This window comes from Rhinolophus hipposideros (assembly GCF_964194185.1).
Source record: "Rhinolophus hipposideros genome assembly, chromosome: 5".
In the NCBI taxonomy this organism is placed as follows: Eukaryota; Metazoa; Chordata; class Mammalia; order Chiroptera; family Rhinolophidae; genus Rhinolophus; species Rhinolophus hipposideros.
The window spans coordinates 101,284,377-101,307,424 of NC_138051.1; the positions used below are offsets into that span (position 1 = coordinate 101,284,377).

The 23,048-nt window shown below is 49.1% G+C and overlaps 1 protein-coding gene across 1 annotated transcript in view; it reads left to right on the forward strand.

Annotated features, from left to right (window-relative positions):
* TDRD9 (tudor domain containing 9) overlaps window positions 1-23,048 on the forward strand; it is a 66,680-nt gene that overhangs the window by 34,891 nt on the left and 8,741 nt on the right. The window contains exons 16-28 of the mRNA XM_081048494.1: window positions 318-371; window positions 2,471-2,587; window positions 3,563-3,670; window positions 5,199-5,299; window positions 8,163-8,336; window positions 10,784-10,895; window positions 12,143-12,355; window positions 15,027-15,116; window positions 15,624-15,884; window positions 16,557-16,712; window positions 17,340-17,410; window positions 19,054-19,163; window positions 19,690-19,786. Of these exons, the coding sequence (XP_080904620.1) occupies window positions 318-371; window positions 2,471-2,587; window positions 3,563-3,670; window positions 5,199-5,299; window positions 8,163-8,336; window positions 10,784-10,895; window positions 12,143-12,355; window positions 15,027-15,116; window positions 15,624-15,884; window positions 16,557-16,712; window positions 17,340-17,410; window positions 19,054-19,163; window positions 19,690-19,786 (1,664 nt within the window). The remainder of the gene's footprint in view (window positions 1-317; window positions 372-2,470; window positions 2,588-3,562; window positions 3,671-5,198; window positions 5,300-8,162; window positions 8,337-10,783; window positions 10,896-12,142; window positions 12,356-15,026; window positions 15,117-15,623; window positions 15,885-16,556; window positions 16,713-17,339; window positions 17,411-19,053; window positions 19,164-19,689; window positions 19,787-23,048) is intronic.

Here is a 23,048-nt window from a genome sequence, read left to right on the forward strand (position 1 = left end):
CTGTGAGTGCTCAGTCCCCGTGGGTGGTGGGGCGCCCCGGCTGCTGGGTCCAAACGGAGAACCCGGAAGCCTTGCCCTTTGCTGTTTTTAGCTGAGTTTTACATCATAGGCTGCAAAGAACTCAGCCTGGCAGCTGCCTGTTACTGATCAGGTTCTCTTTTTCTTCTTCTTCACCGATTCGGTCCAGAAGACAGCTGATGGGTCTGTCTGTGTTTAAACTTGCCTGGATGTTTCTGTCCTTCCAGTAACTATGAGTTACCCGTTAAAGCAGTGATTTGTACATTAATATTGAGTATTATGCTTTTATATATTTCAAGGATGAACTTGACTGGGGACGGTTAAATTACATTCAAATCAAGAGAATTAGAGAGGTAAGTTGTAATAATACACAGTCATGAGTATTCCAAAAAGTGCATCCTGTTTCCAACTTTAGTAGAATTTATGTATATAAGTATATGTTATATGTTTATATAACAATTTATCAACATCTATAAAAATACTTATGTAAAACATAATACATCTATTTTACATAGTTCATGTATAATTGTTATATGTACTTAGTTGTATATATTTATATAATATTTAATGTAATTATATACAGTTATAAGAAGCAGTCCTGTAATTTCAAAGTGATAACATCATCTTTCTCATTCTGAATGTTGTGTACTTGTGTCCTCTCTGTCTTGATTAGATTTGTGTGTTCAGGGGTGGGGGTCCCCAAGACCACCCTCAGTTCACTGATTTGTGAGAAGACCCATAGAACTCAGAAAAGCTGTTATACTCACGGTTACGGTTTATTACAGTCAGAGGATTCAGACTAAGTCAGTAAAGGGGAAAAGCAGGTGGTGGGTGGGGCAGTCCAGAGGAGACCAGGGGCAAGGTCCCCCGTCGTCTTCTCCCAGGGGAGTCTTGAGGCACGATGGACTCTCCCAGCAGTGACGTGTGACAGCAGGATGGAGTACTGCCAGCCAGCCTTGGTGTCTGGGCTTTATGGAGGGAGGGTTAGGTAGGAATGGGCTGCCCATGTAGCTGACCTTAGTTATTTAGTTTCCAGCCCCTTCCAGAGGTCACACTTATACTGCAGGCCCAAGGCCCCCACCATGTGAAAATCACATTGCTGCCACAAACTGTGCTGTGTCCAGGGTCTCGGGTAAACAAAGGCAGCCTGAGGCAGAGGGCTCCCCCAGGAGCCTGGCCTGCATGGGGAAAGTGCCCGAGTGTGGGCAGCTGAGGCCTGCTGCGTGAGCCTTTGCAGCGCAGTTTACCAGGTGCTTAGCCTGTTCTCCTATGTTTTCAGAGAATTACTCCTGGTTTGATTTTCCTGTGTAGGATTTTTGAGGGGCGGGGGAAGGTGGAGGACTTTAATTTGTTGATTTTTGCTTTTTCTAGTAATTTAGTTCCCCCATGTCTCTTGGTTTCTTATTTTACTCTTCTTGAGATGAGTATTTAATTCAGTAACACTGTTGATATTTCTAATTTAAAGCATTTAAAGCTGTGAATTTTCTTGTGTGCAGTTTGGACCGTGTCCTGTTGATGTTTGATGTGTAGGTCGATAACGTTTTAACAGTGTTGGTTTCCTCCATTGATGCCAGAGTATTTTAGAAGAGTTTTTCACTTTCTAGGACGAAAGAAATGTTTTTAGATATTCTGTTTTGTTGTTAATTTCTGATTTGATTGCACTTGGTGTTAGAAAGTGACTTGCATAATTTTAAATTGATTTTTAATTAGAGGTTCTGTGTGACCACAGCCTGTGAGAGAGTCAGTAACATGGGAACATCTACCAACATGTGGGTGGGCTTGACCCTTCCTTCCTGTTCCCAGCTTTTCTCCCTCCTCACAGTTTTTTATATCTTTCCAGCTCTTTTTTCACTATTTTTTTCCAGTTATGTTGACACTTGTGGTTTGTATGGTTTTTATTTTTTGTAATTTATTATGATAACTTTGTGGTAACTTAATTTACAACCAGTACAGAGGTATTTGGACTTGTGTATTCTCATATGTATTCTCATCAGACACTTGAAGTTTGATGTTTTGTGTGAAATGGTTTTATTGCAACTAGGTGTTTTGGTTGTTGTTCAGAGTGTTTAGCATTGGCCACTTAGCTTGTTTGAATCACAAAAGCAGTGCACTTCATGGCAGAGGTTTCGGAAGTGTTTAAAGGACTTAAAGCAGGGGACACAGTCATGCTGTTCCGATACCCCCAGGGCATTGTGGTTACACGTTTGCAGTGTTCCGTTTGTGTGTTTGTAAGTTGGATCATGAAGCACATAAAGTTTGTGTCCTGGTATTTTGTTAGCGTTGTACTGAGTATCCGTTTCTTTCCTTGTTCGTGAGTCTTTGATAAGAAGGCCATTAGTGTTGGCAGTGTTTCATCCCGCAGACGGGTTGGCGCGCTCCGTGTTTTCTCGTCGTGTCACTATGCTGAGTAGCGCCAGTACTTTGAGACATTGCATTTCACTGCTTTTCGTAGGTGGCTGAGTTATACGAAGAACTGAAGAAGCGAGTCTCCCAGTTCAGCATGCACATTGACTCCCGGCGGCCGGTCGTGGACCACGAGTACACACACAAGCAGCGGTTCATCCTGCAGGTGTGTGACCCGGTCCCGTTCTGATTGTGTCCGCGGACTGGTGGGGAAGCACCACCCTCCTTTCCCACACTGAGCACGCGGCAGAGGACCCTGAGGGTCCAGTGTCCATCTGTGCGTGGAAACCAGGAAGAACTGGTCCTGCACAGTTTCGGTTTGCCGTGGCCCGAGTAGATGATACAGACCCGTTGTGGATCTCTGGAGGTGTGTTTCCAACTGCCTCAGGAGAGTCCTTCCATGTCAGCTTTTAAGAGAGTAAGACGCTGTTCATATTATTCAAGGTATGCAGCTACTCCCTTGCACTGAAAATGTTGTTATAACTCAGGAGGCCACGATGAGGTGAGCTTGTCGGATGAAACCTTAGGGACCATGTGGAGGGATGTGTGTCCTGCAAGGTGGCTAAGGCTCTCACATAGAGTCCCCAGGGGGGTCCATCTGCGGTGTCAGACACTGGCTGATGCAGGTAGAAGTGGGTCCTGGGGAGATGCGGAAAAGGGGGCCGACTCCTGGAAGTCAGATGGAGTAGGGCTGGGGAGCGTCTCCCATGGCTGTGTGTCGTTGAAGAAGAGACTGCAGAGTGCTTTCTAGGCGGGAGTAGTGGATGTGAGCCTGTTGCTCGGGATGTGAGCGCACCAACTAGACTTTCATCTAAATCGGGGAAGGCCTGACCCGTACAAATTAGTAGTCGGGGCGGGTGGAGAAGCCGCTGGCTGCGGGCCATGTGGTGCGTGTTTCTGCACCTGTTCAGCTCCCCACTGATCCCTAACCCCCCGGAGAAGGGCTCAAGCTCCGTGGAAGAAAGCCCGTGTTCAATGTTTCCGTTACGTGGAAGTCACGGGAATGGTGACCTTCTGCTTGATTAGTAAAAGGTGTAGTTGTTTACGTGAATTCAGCTTTTCCATTGTAGAGGTTAGTATATTGGGGAGCCAAACTGATACGATAATGCTGTTACTTCATGAAACTGATTTTCTGTTCCAGGTGGTATTGGCAGGCGCTTTTTATCCAAATTACTTTACTTTTGGGCAGCCTGATGAGGAGATGGCAGTGAGGGAGCTGGCTGGCAAAGACCCCAAGACAACCATCGTGGTAGGTGGAGAGGACAGACCGCCTTCCAGAGCTCGGGCCACTGGTGCCTTTCATTTCTCCGGCTGTTCCTGTTTTCATAAGGACTATGGGTTTTCCCCTATAGTGACTGTTGTACCTTGTTTGACCTTCACGTCCCTCTACTTGCACGTCCATCTTTCTTTTTTGCACACCTGGCCTTAAAACAGAGCCTTGAGAAGTTGTGTGTCATTTTGAAGGATTTGAGACACCTCTCCATAAGTTTAATCCCATTTGTTAATTGACAACTTCATTTTACAAATTAAAATGTGACTGGTTGGCCACTTAGCACTGCAGTTTACACCATGATCCCCAGACCCAGTAGAACCACCAGAATGTGTTTAAAATTCCTGTTTGATGGCCCCGAGCCAGAGAATCCGAACCAGCAGGTGTGGCCTGGAAATTAGTATTTAAATGACGTGTTTGGGGGAACCTGATGGTCAGCCACTGGCACTGACCTTGGACCGCCATCTGTGGACCAGCTGTAGAAAGGTGAGCGCACATGACGCCAGGAGGCACATCTGGACTAAAGCACCTGGGACTGGGCTTTTACTGGTCAGGGCACCTCTGCTGAGGGGAGCAGAGAGCTTGGGGCACACGGTCAAGGCCAGCTCCAGTTCTTCTGACTATTACTGGTGCAGTCACCGGAAACACGGTGGAGACGTGGGGTTGACAGGAGAAGGTTGGCTTCCTGGAGTTGCAGGCACAGAGATCTTTGAGGAGCGCTGACAGAGCAGTGCTCAAGTGGCCGGACACAGGTCCTGCCTGGGACGGCTGTTGGTCTGAGAGGCACCATCTAGGATGCCGCTGGCCGATGGCCCCTCAGCTGGGCATGAGGGCCGAGCTTGCCTCCTACACCCACGAGCCAGCCCATGCATGCTCTGGGGGCCCCAGATGACCCGCCTACTTGTGCACTCTGAAAGTGTACTTGGCACACACTGCCTTTGTGATATCCTCTGTCATTCCCTGAGCTGCACTCGAACCCTCTGACTGGCCGATTCCTCATCCTCCATCCTATGTTCCCGCGCTGTGGCTATTGAGTCCCAGGGAGGTGCCATAACACGCCCCAGGAGACTGCACCAGGCCTGAGTCTACAGCCTGGCCTTTTCACCCAGCCAGCACCTCCATGGAGCTGGAGTGGCCCTGGGATAGCGGGACCTGGACACGGGCACAGCACCTGGTTTCCTGCCAGAGCCGGAGCTCGGCACGCCCTTCGCCCTGGCAGGGTGGTGTGCGGGCACACTCGGGCTGCACATTCACATCTGGCTTTGGTGACCAGGTCTGCATTTTTCTGTGACACTTTTGAACTATTTTAACGGGAAGAGTTAGCCTTATTTAGCACGTACTTATCATTAAAACTTACCTACAGTTTAAAAGTCAGTTTTTAAATGCACCTATTTACAGCATCTGCGCCTGTGCTTAGAGACGGTAAACTCACCGTGAGCTAAAAAACGCGCTCGTGTGTGACAGCTGGCTCGTTAGCTCTGATGCAAACTGTGCTGTGTTTTTTCAGTTGAAGCACGTCCCTCCTTACGGCTTCCTCTACTATAAACAACTCCAGTCCCTCCTCAGGCAGTGCGGTCAAGTCAAGTCCATTGTATTCGATGGGGCGAAGTAAGTCGTGTGTTTTTGTCCTTCAGCGCGGTTGTGGACGAGCTGGGAAGTGTGCAGTGCTTACAGGAGCTGGCTGTCAGCACAAGAGTGGGGGCGGCACTGTTCCACGCAGCTCTGCCCTCGTGCCCTCGTCCGCAGCGACCGAGCTTCTCTTGCAGCCGTTGACATAGAGGCACTGAGTGTGTGTGTGTGGTCAGTGGTCTGCGGCCAGGACAGTCCCCACATGTGTCCTCGGATTGTCCCTGGACTGATGCCCGTCACTGGTAACACGTCCCTTTGTAGGCTGTAAAGGTGCCCTGAAATGGAGTTTGTCCGCTTATATAATAATGACTTAGAGTATATGTTCTAAGTGTTTCTGGAAGACAAATGCTGCAAAAACTCAGTTACATGTGCCCTTATTTTAATCACAGGAACAAACGCATGTTTGGGAGCATCAGTCTCAGTTTTCATTTCCCAGAGGGAATGTTTATACACAGAAGAGACATCACATTAAGTTGATTTTTAAAATTAGAAAATTTTTCTAGTATTCTATAAATTTAATTTACAAATTGTGTAAATCTAGTAAGGAAGGAACACTTACTTTTTCTCCAAGGTCTAATAACGCAAGTTGAGCATGTTAAATCCATTTTCGATTTGGATGAATTCCATCAGATAGCTGAAGTTCTGGTCTTATGGCGACTGCTGACTGTAAATGCCTCATTGCAAAATCTTCCTCAGTACTTTCACAGCTGTTCAGGTTAACTACACGTACAGTGTTATGTTTCCTTACGTTTCTGATACAAACTACACACAGTCGGGTTTTTGGTCACATGTAAACTCACTTATTTAGAACGAGTCACACGGCTGAAGTGTCGTTTCTGAGGGCTGCACGTTCACTTGCCTTGTTTGAGGCTCTGGGGACACGAGGGTGCGCTTGGGCTGAGGTGAGAGGTCAGCAGCCTGGGCGCTCTCGGGGGTGGCAGCCACTTCTGTCACCAAGCTTGATGACCGATTGGATTTTGGGTTAGTGTCTTACTCCTCGTGTCTGGGACCTTTGCACAGCTGTTTTAGTTACATCCTACCTGATTCCTCCTATCTCTGGCTTTTTCGTCACAGTACCAATGTTATGCGAGTCCCGTGGGGGAGTCACAGTCCTGGTTCACCAGCAGCACTTGTTTTTTTTTAAATGGAGGGCACAGCTCACAGTGGCCCATGTGGGGATTGAACTAGCAACCTCGGTGTTATTAGCACCACGCTCTCACCACCTGGCTAAGTGGCCGTCCACCAGCAGCACTGCTTGTGCAGCAGATGTGTAAGGCAGAATGACATTGAATAGTATTTGAAAGTGTGAGGCCAGTAACCTTTTGGGCTTAAGCAGGGCCTGCTTTAGTGCAAACCAGTGAGGTGCCAAGGGCATGTGAGCATAGGTAGCCCCCGGGAGCCTTCAGCTCAGCGGGAGGGATGGAGAGGAAAGTGCACCTGTGGTCAGAGGAAGACACTGGACTCAGAGCACGGCAGTGCTGCCGCTCCTTTGGGGCTTGCTCAGGTGTCTGAGGTGGGCCCTGGGGGGAGGAGGCCTGGGGTCTGTGTAGCAGGATGTGGTGGTGGCCAGGGCGCCCAGTGTGAGCCCACTGTGACTTTGGAGAGGGTAGGGAGGTCAGGTGCTATGTTTGTGGCCGATGGACGAGTGTGAACGTGAGCAGATGGTGTCTGGAGACCTGAGTGTTCTGATCTGAACTGTGTTTCATGGAACTTAATGAGTGAATGATGGAGCGGAAAGCATGGGTGTTTGCAGACCAAACCAAGGACCAAGGAGACGCAAACCGGCGGGCTGATGTTTGAGGTGCAGAGGAGACGGAGGGCTGCAGGAAGACCTTGGGGTCTGGCTGGTGCTTGCTTGTAGGGGGGGCGTCTTCCCACTGGGGTGCGCATGGGATGGCCAGGAGTAGAGGCAAGGCAGAAAGGGAGTGGGCAGGCAATGTCACAGATGCAGACACTCTTGGGAGAGTAGGAGCTTGGAAATGGACTCTAAAGTTTGAAAGGAATTGTTTCTAAGGACAGACTTAGGAGCCCTGTAGGGAGAGATGACAGATGGAGTGAGTGAGTCTGCCGACAGGCGCGGGCACAGTCACTGGTGCCTGATTGCCAGGCGTCACTTCAGGGGGGTTTCGGGGCCCCGGGCAGGCAGGAGGGGAGGACAGTGCCGCTGAGAGAGGGGTGCCGGGACATGGCTAAACGGGCGCTCATTCTGAAGTGGGGGTGGTGCTCATTCTGTACCACCTTGACCTCCCGTGGGCTCAGGATCCTTTCAGAGCACTCATATTCGCACATTTCCGGCAGTGGTTGTGGCCTGTGATGTTTTGGCCCTGGGGCATTTTGACATTCAGATACAAACAAACGTAAACTTGAAATTCCTGTCTGTGGGGCACTCATCAACATTCTGGTAATAAAGGAACATGGTATTTCTGGAGCGAGAGCACCAAGTCGCTGAACTACTGTGTGTGGTTTTCTCTTATCTGTACTTCATTTCACAATAAAATAGAAAAAACCCCAAACACGTCATTCTGTTCTAATTACAAGAATTAAAATTTCTTAACTGAAAATTCCATTTGAACTCATAATATTTGTTCTGCATAATACATAGGATGATACTTGGTTTTAGTTTAATGATATGTCATAATTTTTATTTCTCATAAGTGAGAAATTTTTCCTTTTATAAATACTTCTTGACTAATTATGGAATGAAGAGTTACTGACTGGTATTTTGAGGAGAGGTGTAAATGAATATTCTTGTCTAATCTTGCAAGAAATTAATGTGCACTTAGTTCTTTTTTTTTTCAGATGCTTGAAAAATTTGTTGTTTTTATTTACATTTGTGGAGCAGAGCCTTTGTGGAGTTTTCACGTAATCCAACAGAGAGATTTAAAACGCTACCTGCCGTGTACATGGCGATTAAGATGTCTCAGCTCAAAGTTTCCCTTGAACTCAACGTTCATTCTGCAGAGGAGATCGAAGGGAAGGTGCAGGGAACAGCTGTTTCAAAGCTCAGGAATACCAGGTACTTGCAGAGGGAGGCGGGCAAGACTGCCCACCTGCTTTCACATGCTCTTACACGGTCAAACCGCCGGTTAACCGCTGGAGCTCACAGCAAAGCATGCTGTGTGCCCAAGGAGTGCTGCCTTCCAACCCTGGCTTCCTCATCCCTGGTTATGTCACTTGACCTCTCTGAACCCTAGTGCTTTTCATTTTCATCTGTCCCTCTCCCCCACCCCCCGCAGTTTTACTGAAAATACATCACTGTATAAGTATGGCACATAGAGCGACGGTTTGACTTACAGGTATTGTGAGGTGATTGCCACAGTAGGTTCAGTTAACATCCATCTTCTCAAATAGGTACAATAAAAAAAAGAAAAACAGGGAAGACTTTTTCTTTATGATGAAAACTCCTGGGCGTTGCTCTCTTAACAGCTTTCTGTGCACTGGACAGCAGTGAGCTGTGGTCAGTGTGCTGTGCATTTAAATGACATAGCTCGTAACTGGACGTTTGTATCTTTCAACCAAACTTCCTCCATTTTCCCTTCCCCCGCCCTCCGCCACTGGTAGCCAAAGTCTGATCTCTTTTTCTGTGAGTTTGGTTTTGTTTTAGATTTCATAATTGAGATCATACAGCATTTGTCTTTGTCTCTCTGACTTGTTTCACTCAGCGTAATGTCCTCAAGATCCATCCACATTGTTGCAAATGCTAGGATTTCCTCATTTCTCATTCCATCGTAGAAATGTACCACAGTTTCCTTATCCATTCTACCATGGATGAACACTCAGAGCTTAGGCTGTTCCAGACCTTGCCGGTGGTAAATAGGCTGCTGTGAACATAGGGGTGCAGGTACTGTTTCAAGTTAGTGCTTCCATTTCCTTTGGGGAAGTACCCAGAAATGGGATCGCTGGGTCGTGAGGCAGCTCTGTTTCTATTTTTTGAGGATCCTGCATACCATTTCCCATAGTGGCTGCAGCAGTTTACATCCCCACCAACAGTACACGAGGTTCCCTTTTCTTTCCCCACGTCCTCACCAACACTTGTTATCTTTTATCTTGTCGATGACAGCCATTCTGACAGGTGTGGGGCGACATCTCACTGTGGTTCGGATTTGCATTTCCCTGATGACTAGCGACATTGAGCATCTTTTCCTAGGTCTGTGTGTCCTCTCTGGAGAGATGTGACCCAGGTCCTCTGCTCACTTTTGGGTTGGGATTTTGCTTTCATTGCTGTCAAGTTGCATCTGTGTGTGCCTGTCCTACGAGGCGGTTGAGAGGGTTGTGTGGACTCAGTTTCAGTGGTAGGGATTGGACCTCGTGTTGGCTTCCTTTCTTCCTTCTCAGGGACAGTTGTTCATTTTCGCTTTTGAAGCAAAATGAGATGTTCTCTTCTCAGGAGAGCAGACAGTGGGACAAAATGGAGACAAGCTGGGAGTGCCCAGTTGCTACCAGCACAAGCCCCCCCCTTCCCTGTTGAGCAGGGCCTTGCCTGGCACCCTGTTTGCTGGAGGAGGGCTGGACTGCGTGGGGCTGGTCGGCCCTGAGTCCTGGCCCTCGCCACGTGGCAGCTACCATGGAACTCGTGGATTGTCTTCTCTCGGCCCAGGTTAAATCCCCTTCAGCATTTGTATCCGATTACTCTGCCTTTGGTCATATTCTTAGAGTACCACATGGAGGAATTCCCCTTTGTCATTCTTATTTGTCATTGTTTTAATTCCTTGAGGAGCTTGACAGGAATTTGAGGAAATGGTGAGGGCAGTGAGGTTCTCCCAGCCTAGGCTGTTTGATTCTGAGAGTTGGGTAGCATGGTGGGTTCAGTGGTGACACAGAGAAGACCCGTCCTGCATGGCGGCTTTGCTGGGTCACTCTTACTAAATAAATGGGTCTGAAAATTGGGAAGAGAGTTGGTTGGACCAGGATCTCTCCTATAATTCTTCCTTTTCATTTAGAATAAAAGGATTAGGAAGGGAAAATTTTGTTTTTGTCAAATTTGTATTTCATATCCTCGAACTTTAGCACTTACTATCTCATTGCTTTAAAGGATGAATGCTGTTTCTTGGGTTTATTAGAAAACCATGTATGTGTTTTCTGACAACATGGAACCAGGCATGGATTTTTGTCAAAAGCACTCACCTCTGAAACAACAAGTTAGAGAACATTGCAAGTCCTAGATTTAACATTTATACTGTTGAAAGTAGAGGTTCTATAAGAGTCTTGACCTTTTGAATATATTCCTGGAGGGCAGGGTGTATGTTGGGGTGCATACCCCTCCAGGGCAGCTCAGAGAGCCTCAGAAACTCAAGTTAGAGCTGAGATCAAATTCGTTATCTCTGGCCTAGTTAGATGCTTTATTATAAAATGTTCTTTTCTTGGGAAGGCAGTGGCATAGTTCAGGCAGTAACTTCACATATGCAGACGTGTTTTCTTTGTAACACTTGACTTTTGTTGTCTTTTTAAAATCATGTTAAACAGGGTGAACGTGGACTTCCAGAAGCAGACAGTGGACCCTGTGGGGGTGTCGTTTAACACGTTCCACAGCACCCAGATGGTTTCGGAGCTCCTCCTAACGATCGACGTTACAGAGGTGAGGGTCATCAGGGGTGCTCCTCTCCCGAATCTCGCGTTGTCACAGGGTGTACGTGGCCTAGTGCACGAGAACTCACAGCTGTGCGCCTTAGTCATCGAGTAAGAGCCGAAGTTACTGTCCTTGGTAAAGTGAAGTGTGGCTGGTGTAAGGCTTGCGGCGAGATAATGAGGCCAAGAGAGTCAGGTGGGTTAAGAAAGGTGAGTGATTTATTCTGTGCTCCTGGCGAGGTTCACCGGTCTGCAGACCGGCCTGGTGAAGTCGCGCCCAGGGCAGAGCGAGAGAGGCATATATGCGATTTTTGGGGAGAGAGACATATATGCGATTTTTTGGCTGAGTGAGGTGGCAGTTGGGCAGGCCCCCCAGCACAGATCGGGCGCGAGCGGCTGCATCCGGAGTTGTTTGTTGCACCAAAGGTCTGCTGCCTCTTTGGGGAAACGCCAGGGGCCCCAGTTTCCGTCGTGCGAGGAGGGGTCCCGTTCGTCTTGGCAGAGGGGTCTGACTTGGCTCCTGGCCGCTTTGATCACGGCCGTAGCTGACCTAACAGCTGGAGCACAGAAGGAAACAAATAGTCATTCTAGAGTCAGTTTCATTTTAAAATGTTAGGTGTGTTTACAATGCTAAAAATCAGTTTGGCCACAAAATGTATGTAAAAGTGGTAATTGGCATAACGGTATATGCCTGTGTGATTCAGTTTACATCCACAAAGCTAGCATCAGCACCGGTATTCTCTAGGGTGTAAACAGAATAAAATGTCAGTTGAAATCCACTCATGCTTCCTGGTAAACCTAGACTTCCCTGGGCGACTTCCCGTGGGATCCTGGACATGCGTCCTTGGGTCTGATGGCTGCTGTGTATGGGGCTGCTCGGTGGGGCCCTCTTAGATGGCACACCCACCCTCCCGTTCCCGCACTTGGCTCTATGGGGTGGCTGAGGGGAGGGCGGCTCGTCGCAACGTGCCGGCCTGATCGGAGGTGAAGCAACCCTGGCCTCACAGGCCCTCAGAGCTCCCGTGCTGCATGTGGTGTGCCAGCGAATCCCACACTGCCCACACAGGGGCGTGGCACACAGTTGGCCTCACCTCAGTCTCCTGAGGTCCCGTGGAAAGCCTGTAGAGTGTGTGGTACCAAGGAGTCCATTTGTGACATGTTGCAGGTGCGGTATGGGGGCCCTACGGTCTGAGTCCCGTTCTTCTTTGCCGAACCCCTTCCCAGACCGCATCTCTGCTCTTCTTCCTCCTGCCTTAGGTGGTTGAAGTGGGGCACTTCTGGGGCTATAGGATTGATGGAAGAAACTCCGAGATCCTGAAGAAGCTCACGGCCGAGATAAGCCGCCTGAAGTTGGTGCCCTTGTCCGCTCACCCACACCCAGACTTGGTCTGCCTGGCTCCTTTCACTGCTTTTGATCAACAAAACTACTTTAGAGCTCAAATCCTTTACGTTTCTGGGAATTCTGCTGAGGTACGTTTTTCTGTAACATCACTCAGGGAAATGAGACAAACATAACAGTTTATAGACAATCTTCTCTCATTTTAAGTGGAAATTAAATATAAAATAATCACAGTTAGAAAAGTAGTCTGGTCAAAAAGTTCTTCCCATACCTATATGGCCATTTAATCTTTGACAAAGGAGCCAAGAACATACAGTGGAGTAAAGACAGTCTCTTCAATAAATGGTGCTGGGGGGGCCGGCCCAGTGGCTCAGGCGGTTGGAGCTCCGTGCTCCTGACTCCGGGACTGCCGGTTCAATTCCCACATGGGCCAGTGGGCTCTCAACCACAAGGTTGCCAGTTCAATTCCTCGAGTCCCGCAAGGGATGGTGGGCAGTGCCCCCTGCGGCTGGCGACGGCAGCTGGACCTGGGGCTGAGATGCGCCCTCCACAACTAAGACTGAAAGGACAACTTGACTTGGAGAAAAGTCCTGGAAGTGCACACTGTTCCCCAATAAAGTCCTGTTCCCCTTCCCCAATTAAATCTTTTTAAAAAATAAATAAATAAATAAATGGTGCTGGGAAAACTGGACAGATACGTGTAAAACAGGACCACCTTCTTACACCATATACAAGAATAAACTCAAAATGGATTAAAGACTTACATGTAAGACCTGAAACCATGAAACTCTTAGAAGAAAACATAGGCAGTAAATTCTGATTTTGCTCTTAGGAATATTTTTCCTGATTTAGCTCCTCAGGCAAGGAAAACAAAAGAAAAAATAAATGGGACTGCATTATTGCATTAAATTAAAAAGTTTTTTGTTTTTAAAGGTTTTATTGGGGAAAGGGAACAGGACTTTATTGGGGAACAGTGTGGACTTCCAGGCCTTTTTTTTCCAAGTCAAGTTGTTGTTCTTTCAGTCTTAATTGTGGAGGGTGCAGCTCAGCTCCAGGTCCAGTTGCCGTTGTTAGTTGCAGGGGGCACAGCCCACCATCCCCTGTGGGAGTCGAACCGGCAACCTTGTGGTTGAGAGGACACGCTCCAACTAACTGAGCCACCCGGGAGCTCAGCGGCAGCTCAGCTCAAGGTGCCGTGTTCAATCTTAGTTGCAGGGGGCGCAGCCCACCATCCCTTGCGGGACTCGAGGAGTTGAACTGGCAGCCTTGTGGTTGAGAGCCCAGTGGCCCATGTGGGAATCAAACCGGCAGCCTTTGGAGTTAGGAGCACGGAGCTTCAACCGCCTGAGCCACCGGGTCGGCCCTAATTAAAAAGTTTTTGAGCAGTAAAGGAAACCATTATAAAACGAAAAGACAGCCTGCTGAATGGGAGAAGATATTCACGAATGATACATGTGATAAGGAGTTAATATCCAAAATCTACAAAAAACTCATACAATTCAACACCAAAAGAACTAACAATCCAATTTAAAAATGTGCAGAGGATCTGAACAGATATTTCTCCAAAGAGGACACATAAGGCCGACAGATGAAAAGATCCTCAACGTCACTAATCATCAGAGAAATGGACGTTAAAACCACAATGACATCACCTCACTCCTGTCAGAATAACCATCATCAGTAAATCAACAAACAAGTGCTGGCGAGTATGTGGAGAAAAGGGAACCCTCGTGCACCATTGGTGGGATTGCAAATTGGTGCAGCCACTATGGAAAACAGTATGGAGGGTCCTCAAAAAATTAAAAACAGAACTACCTTATGACCCAGCAATTCCACTTCTAGGTTTTATCCAAAGAAATCCAAAACACTAATTCGAAAAGATATATGCAACCCCATGTTCATTGCAGCATTGTTCACAGTGGCCCAGATGTGGAGGCAGCCTAAGTGCCGATCAGTAGATGATTGGATAAAGAAGACGTGGTACATGTGTACAATGGGATATTACTCGGCCATAAAAAAGAATGAAATCTTACCATGTGAGACAACATGGATGGATCTGGAGGGTATTATGGAGAGCGAAGTAAGCCACCCAAAGACAGATGCCATATGATCTCTCTTATATGTGGAATCTAGAGAACAAAATAAATGAACAAACAAAACAGAAACAAACTCATAGATACAGAGAACAAAGTGATGATTGCCAGGTGGGAGGGGAGTTGTGGGGCAGGGTGAAAAGGGTGACGAGATTAAGAAGTACAGTCAATAATGTGGTACTAACTATGTGTGGTGCCAGGTGGGTCCTAGACTAGTCGGAGATCACTTCATAAATTCTATAAATGTCTAAGCCCTGTGCTGCACACCTGAAACTCACATAAAATATTGAATGTCAACTGTAAGTGGTAAATCTAAAAGGGGGAAGGTGAAAGGTAAGAAGAGGGTTACGTTTTCTGTTATACAACAAAAACAAGCCGTGGGGATGCAGACCGCAGCACGGGCAGTGGCGTCAGTAATGCCGTGACGGCTGGGGCGGTGTTAGCCGGCTCCTGCGCTGGCCGGTGACCGCTCCTTTAGGTGTGTAGATGTTGGGTAACCATGGTGTGCCCCTGAAACTGATACAATACTGTATTTCAGTTATACTTTTTTTAAAGGAAAAAAAAGTTCTTTCGCTCGGTGACATGTGGATTGAAGCTCAGAACTGGGGCTGCTACGATTATGGGGCCTGAGGAAGGGATGTCGCTGTGTGTCGGGCAGGATGGGCTGGGCTCCGTGCCCACTGATAATGTGCCCTTTCTTTATATCTAGGTGTTTTTTGTAGACTATGGTAACAGATGTCACGTAGATCTGGCTCTTCTAATGGAGATTCCCTGTCAGTTCCTCGAACTTCCATTTCAGGTACGGTAGACAGGGCCCTGCAGTGTGAATGCTGGGAGCTAGAAGGATTCTGGAGGTCAGCTGGGCGCCCAGGCCCAGAGCGGGAAGGGACATCACACTAGCCAACTTTGGTTTCTGCTTCTTTCCAAATATATATCGCCATAGATCGTTTTGCCAACATTGTTTTTGGAGTGAGCTAAAATATATTGAGGGTTTCACACTTAGCCAAAAAGTAGTTTTAATTTAGCAGTATTTTCTAAGGTTTCTGGTTATGCGAAAGCAACAGAATGGGTGTCTGGAGACATATTCCCTGCTCTCTTCCGTCCACACGGAGATAGTTATTCTAAACTTGCTGTTGAAAAGCAGAAGCCAGTGTCCATGCCTGTGAAACCCTCACTTGGCCCAGAATCGTTTTCAGTGGGGTCATGAGAACACGGGTGGGCACACAGGGACGGGACCCTGCTCAGCAGGATTGGGGTGAGCACTTCACTTATTGTGAGCTGGCTCACTTGGCTCTTCTGTCCACAGGCGCTGGAATTCAAGATTTGCAGAATGCGTCCGTCCGCCCGGTCCCTGGTGTGTGGCGAGCGCTGGAGTGGCGGGGCCAGTCGGCGGTTTGCTGGCCTGCTGCGTGGCTGCGCGCTGCTCGTGAAGGTCTTCTCCATCGTGCACAGCGTCCTGCATGTGGACGTGTACCGGTACGCTGGGCTTCAGGGCCTCGTCCACGTCAGGGACGTCCTCATCCACGAGGGCTACGCCGAGCTCGCCGATGAGTGCTACGAGTCCAAGGTGCGCACCTCGTCCTGGTGGGGAGCCACTTGGCCCTGCGCCGTGTGCACGAGGGGCGGGGGGGGGGGGGGGTCGAGGATGAACAGCTGGAGAGTTCGGTGCCCTCATATTGAGATCGGTGGGGCCGTTGTCAGTGTCTTCTAAGTTTCTTTGAGACTAAAGCATGACAGCTGGTTTCCTGTCATGAAGCTCTTTTCGTTTTCTTCTTGGAATGGCAAGTCGGTGTGAAAAATGTTCTCTATGTTGGGAGTTTTTAAAAATGGATTACAAGATGTATCTCCCAAATGAAAGTAATTAATAAATATTTGTTTCAAGTATTTCAAACATTTCCAAATGTCTTTGAACTATTACTTTCAAACTTGGTTCTGAAGCTATTTTTCTTGGTCCGAACGTTTCAGAGATGCCACTTTCAAGGCTGCTGTTGAAGGCCGTTGATTTTCCTCCTGTAATTTCCGTAGTGGAGGCTAATGAATTGAGCCCTTAGTGAGTCCTGTCTTGTGTCGTTTGAATTTAAAATGTACTTGATAACATTATCTGCCCAACACGCAATGAATGGCCTAGAGATCAGCTAAGAATAAGGTCATGCCTATGAAATACTTGGATTAGTTGGGAGTGAAGGGCTTTTAGTGCAGTTTTTCTTTCAACAAAACAAACTTTTCTTATTTTGTTCAGCAAAGCCATGAAGTTCTCAAGGGTCTCTTTTCCAAATCAGTAGAAAATATGACAGACATGTCTGTGTTGTCCCCCGGGAAGGATGACGAGAAGCACCTGACCCAAGTTTTGTTGGACAGCTTCTCTTCCAAGAAACTTGGTGCCCCAAATTGCAAGGTAATCAAATCCAGCAGCCGCTCCATCCACACCGCATGCAGAGGGCCACTGGCTCAGCTGGTTCATCTTTCCTGGTTTTTAATGCTATGACTTTTCTCACCATGGAGCTTAGATTAAGAAGAGAATTACCTGGGGTTTGGTGGAGAGAAATACTCGGACTAGTCCTTGTTTTCTAAACCAGCCTTTGCAAAGGTGACCTGTGCTTGTTTCTCAGAGGGGGGGAAGGTGTGGGTTTCCTCCTGCTGGGGGAGCGCAGCTCTAGGATGCCCCTCCCTGCTGGGACGGTGCTTTTCCCATGCAGCAGGCTGTGTGGCCTGACGCCTGCCCATCCCACAGCTGGCCTGCTGCCATGAAAAGAAGAACACTTTGACTAACGTGGTTGCAGTGCTTCCTGTTTGGCCAAGGCTTTGTTAAGTGCATAGTGAGGAATGTTAGTGAGACCAGTGGAGGAATTGGCTGCATCCCAGGAAGACACCTTCTTTAAGGCACCTTTCCCCCACTGAATCTTGAAGATGTTACAACTAAAAAGTCACAGTTTTCTTTTTCAAAATAGGAGCTTTTGGATAAAATGTATGTAAACTGATAGTTTGCTTCTTGGTAACGTTTTTGTATATTTTGTACGTGTAGGCCGTTCTACATGGGCCTTTCAACCCTTATGAACTGAAGTGTCACAGTCTGACCAGAGTATCCAAGTTCAGGTAAGGTTTACTCAGACTTCCCAGGAAGTTTTTCTCTTTGCTCCTGTGTTTCCAGACTCCTCAGAAACGAATCTTTGTATCTAAGCTGTGGAGATACATGACCTTCTCTTACCACTTCTAACTTCTCTCCTTCCCTGTTTCCCTGAAAATAAGACCTAGCCGGACAATCAGCTGTAATGCGTCTCCTGGAGCAACCATTAATATAAGACTGGGTCTTATGTTATATTACATTAATGTTTGCTCCAAAAGACGCATTACAGCTGATTGTCCGGCTAGGTCTTATTTTCGGGGAAACACGGTAGCTCCAAATCTGAGGTGCTCTTTCTCTGTCTTATGAAAGCCATTCTGTGTAAGACATTTTTGAGTATCTTGCATCAAAGACTTCGTGTGTTTTTTTCTGTTCTTATTACAATTGTTATTCATTCAGCAATTCTGCTGTGTTCTGGGAGCTGGGTACAGTTTGGGGGGGATCAACAGTGAGCAAAATACAGTCAGTGTCCTCCCCAAAATTATGGGTCCAGTGGGGGGGTATGTAAGAAAAAAGTGGTAATTACAAGGTAGGTTGACGAGGGTCTGGATGGTCCCACAGAGCATTATGAAAGCATCTTGGATGGCCCATGACTACTTCTGGAGGTTTTCCAGGGACATCCAACGCATGAAAGACGCAGATCACTTGCCACGGTCTCTGTGTGTGTCCGCGGTGTGTGTGTGTGTGTGTGTGTGTGTGTGTGTGTGTGTGTATGTTTATGTGTGTGTTGGGGGGAGCAGGCAGGCGGGACGAGACGTTCATGGAGAGTCTGTACTTCTGAGTAAGTGGCGTGGGACTACAGCGTCAGGTGGGTGCAGGGGGGCCTGCAGGGCCCGTGGCAGTGGGGGTGGCAGTGGGGAGGCCTTGTTGGGTACGTTTTACAATGATGGCTGGGCTGCGAGGTGGCCCCTGGCTCTCAGTGTAGCAGCATGGGCGTCCCTGGGAGCTTGTTAGACATGCGGTGCTCTGCGAGCCCCAGTGTGACGAATGTATTGCATTTGCAGTGGAAGGGCCTAAGGAAGGAGCACTGGGTAATCCAGGGCCCAGGGCAGAGGTGCCGAGACAGGAGACAGAGGACAGAGGACGGGCTGCCCCAGATTTGGGTGTGGGGTCAGCAGGCAGGGCTTGATTAGCGTCAGAGGCTGGGAAGAGGAAGAGCAGAGGACGACACCTGATGCCCTATTGGGGCTGGGCTGTGGCCACCGGGCTGATGGGAGGGAGACAGGAGGGTGGATGGGCCATGCAGCGCAGATAGTGTATGAAGGAGGGTGGGTGGGCCATGCGAGGTCCTCTGCGCGCTCTTTGGTGGCCTATCTGGGACGGAGGCCACAGCCGCTACAGGTTGGGAGCACAGGACAGTCTGGGGCAGAGGCAGAGACTTGGGCGTAGTCAGCGTGTGGACCACGGAGTGGTTGGGGCCACGTGGGAGAGGCTGGGGGACCAGCGTGAAGTGGCAGTGGTCCAGGAGGAAAGGAGGCACAGAGGACATTGGACGTTCACTGTTCCCCATCGATTACTGTGTCGTGTGTGTGACCGTGCTTTGAAACATATCAGTCACGGTAGGCACCGTGCATGGCTGGGCAGTGGGTCAGCAGCCTCTCGGACTCCCTTTCAGAAGTGTCTGGATCGAGAAGGAGAGCATCAACTCCGTCATTGTCAGTGACAGCCCCGAGGACCTCCACCAGAGAATGCTGGTGGCAGCCGCCCTGTCCGTCAACGCCACCGGTGAGTGCGGGACTCTGTGCGTTTGTCCGTCCTTCGCTCTTTTCTCCTCTCCCTGACTTTGGCGACAGGGGACGTTTGTCCTCTCACTAGTGAACACATTTATGCATTGGAGCTGTTGCTTTCGGCTATTTTCTACGTGATTGGCTGATGCGGGTTTAAGAAAAGGAGCCTGATCTCCTTTCCTTTTATACAAGGAGGCGGAAATTGAGTCCTTGATCATCAGTCAGTTCATCCTGCTTGGCCACAAAGGAGAGCAAATCCAGGTTCTTGGCCCTGGACAAACCCAATGCTCTGATAAGGAGGACGAGGAGAGAAGGACGCCAAGCCCAAGGGGTCCCAAACGGGATGAGTTTTAAGTGCCTGATGAGGCCTGTGTGGGGGTGGACACCATTGCTGCGGGGTGTCTGAGGGGTCAGACTGCAGAAAAGGGGCTGCCTGAGTGCGAGGAGGTGTTTGCCTGAGGCCGTGACATCCTGCGCGGTGTGACTCACACGCCTGACCGTGCCTCGTCCCGCGTGTCTGGCAGGGTCTACGATGTTGCTGAGAGAGACCACGCTGATGCCGCATGTCCCCGGCCTCCCGGCGCTCCTGAGCATGCTGTTTGCACCGGTGATGGAGTTGAGGTAAGGCCGGCCAGCCGCTTTGTCCGCAGGCTGCTGTCAGATGAGTACCGGGTGGGGAACCGCCCCCCCCCCCCCTGCTTGCTGACCCTCGCTGTGCTTCGGTGATTAAGGAGGTCTTCGTGACCTTGAGGCCTCCATACACGGATGCATTTTAGAAAGAAGCTCCTGGAGCTCATACCAGTGTCCCTGGGTGCTTGAGTCACAGGTGGCCGAAGACATAGAGTGGCACTGGGAATGAGGCTGATACGGTGATGGATGTCCTGTTGTCATGGGCGGTGACGGTTGTCCAAGTTTTCTAGCAGCCAGTTATCAGCAGGAAACCTTATGAGCCGCACGGAGGGTGGTAGGCATGAGTAAGATGACAGAGTGCCCAGCCCTGTCGCGCTCTCGGTGCCACACTGTGCCAGCACTTCTCCTGGACACTGGACTGGGGAGCAGCTGCTTCGCACAGTAGGACCATGGGGCACTGACTGTGTGCAGGTGAAGCACCAGTGGGCTTTGTTGGGGGGTGAGGGCTAGCAACGAAGTCAGCTTTGGTCCCGAGGAGCCTCCATTCTTGTGGGCAAGATGGAAATGGCTGTGGCAGACTCTGAGGTGGGGCCCCCCCGCACTTGAATCGTGGGGCAGAGACTCACCTTTTTCTTTTGACCCTCTTTTCTCGGGGTTGGGCTGGGACCAGGGTGTCTGTTAGGCCTACTGGGCACTTTGGTTAAGCTAGCGGGAAGGACCCTGTGTGTGCCCAATCCTTCCTCGTTAAGCCTCTTCAGGATCTGCTGTGCAATCTCAAATGCTGAGTGCTTTTTTGTTTTGTTTTCAAAATAATTGTGGGAAAAATATGTTTTTCCCACTAAAAGTATGCTACTTAGAAAAATCTGAATGGGTAAAAGTTAACATCATTTTATACATTTAATGTATTTATTTTTAGTGTTCTCATATATATGTTTTGTTTTAGATTTTGTCATACTAAATCCTTTCTCACAAACATTTTCATAGTATTATGACATCTTTGTAAATGTCCATTTTAGTAATTGCATTGTATACTGCTGAGGAGACATATAATGGCTTTTCTAAACTTTCCTATTTTATTCACATATGCATTTATTCCTAGCCTGCTCGTGTCCCAAAAGGATTTAATATGCCTTTAAATGTCGGAATTTGGCTTTGCTCTAATTTTGCAATAATGATGTGATAAATATTTCCATGAATAAATGTATCTTCTGGGTCCTCGTAGGGGAGACACACATGTGGAAACACTACACTATATGTGATTATCTGACGAGAAAGGATCATACGGAGCTGAAGTGGGGATCTGACTTGGTGAATACACACACGCACATGCGTGCACACACACAGACAGGCACGTGCACACCCCAGCTCACATATGTACATAGACATGCGTGCATACAACACAGACAAGGGCACACACACACATAAATTCCTCTCCAATTGCTTTTGACCCTCTTCTTGCCTCTAGACCAAGCTTCTGTCTTTTAAATATAAGCTTTTTGAGGATACAAGTAATACAGTGTATTTTTAAATCTCCAAAATGCAAGTGGTTATGGACACTCAAGAAATACTGAAATAATTGGTACTTAAAATATCATCTTTCTAGAAAAAAAGTAAGGTTAATAGGAGGAGGTTCCACGTGAACAGGACATGGTGCTTTGTGCATAGCTGGCACTTCACGTTCCCTTTGGTGAGAGGAGCCGGAATGGGGCAATCTGACCACAGCGGTGAGATGAGCTGTCTGAATCCTTAGGCTCAGCTCAGTGATCCCCAGGAAAGGGAACGGCGCCTGGTGGCTCTTCATCGGAAGTCTGCTCTGGTCGTGTGTGAGGTAGTTCTTAATTCATTGAGTCAGTAGCAGCCATTTCTGAGAAACTTTGGAAGATGAACGAGGTGTTTGATCTGGGCGAGCTCCTTTCACCCCAGACGCTCAGTGTCCTGGGGCCTGCTGCTGGCTTGGGTGTGTTCCCGGAGAGGGGTCGTCCCCGCGGCGTTTCCAAAACAGTAGGAGCAGTCAGGGCATGAGCAGGTGGGACCACTGGGGCTTCTCCCCTGGATGGGTGAGGTGCTCAGAGCCACAGAGCCTGGCACCCCAGGAGAATCGGAAAGAATCTGAGAACGGGGTGTTGGGTGTGGGGCTGTGATGCTGCCCTTCCCTCCTTCCCGTGGTTCTTGGAGCTGGGAGATGCCCGTGGCTCGGGGTGGGGAGGTAAGCCACATCACAGCAGTACTGCCAGCAGGCATGCGCAAGGTGGGATCTCAGCCACAAAAAGGCCTACCAGGTAAAGGGTCCACAATTAAGTGAGAGTGGATTGGACGGGGACTTCCACTTCTACTGTTTGTTTCTGTTGCTATGGCTGCATAACACCCACAGACAGCCCTTTTTCATTCTGTGGGTGACGATTCAGACCGCTCCATGAGGGACAGCTTGTCTCTGCCCCGTGGCGTCTGGGTCTTCGTGTGGGAGACTTGAAGGCTGGAGGCTGACCTGGCTGGGGGCTGGAGGCCTAGGTGTGGCCTCCTCACAGCCTGGGGCTGGGTGCCGGGGGGCAGTGTCCTGCGAGAACGCCCTGGAAGCTGCGTCACCTTTTATGAGCAGCCTCACAAGTCGTGCACGTGAGGCCTGCCACGCTCACAGCCCCTGCTGGACCCGAGGTGCAGGACCATAGACCCCAGTGCTCACTGGCAGGTGGCAGCGTCCCGCTGTCAGAGGAGCGTGTTGGGTGGGAGCTACTGCTCCTGCCACCTTTGGACGCTGCGACCTACCGCTCTGTGTGCTAAGACGCGGTTGGAATTGTCTGCAGTGTATTCATGGACTGGTTTTGCAATTTAGAAGAGTCTTCATCTATATCCCGTATTTTCAAAAAGCCTTAGAAAATAGGGGAATAAAACAAAGGGGCCTTTTAAGTGTGGGAAGTGTGAGGTGACGAGAGTGTTAAGAAAGGGACTCGTCTAGTGGTAAGGCAGGCTGTGGTGACGCGCGGGCCGTGCCATGTGCTCCCACCAGCTGCTGAGGTCCCATCTGTGAAGAAGGGCCGCGGTCATCACACGGGATGTGGCGGTATCCGTGAGGGCCACGCTCCGTGTGCGTGAAGCGGGGTCCCTGGCAGAGGTTCCCTGCTCTAAGGGGTGAGGCCTGCACCAGCACTCTGGCCGCACAGCCAGCGGGGTGGAGAGTCAGCTGCTCACAGAGGATGGGAAGTAGAATAACGGACTCTGACAGCGGCTGCTGCTCAGCGCTGCTCAGGGGAGGGCA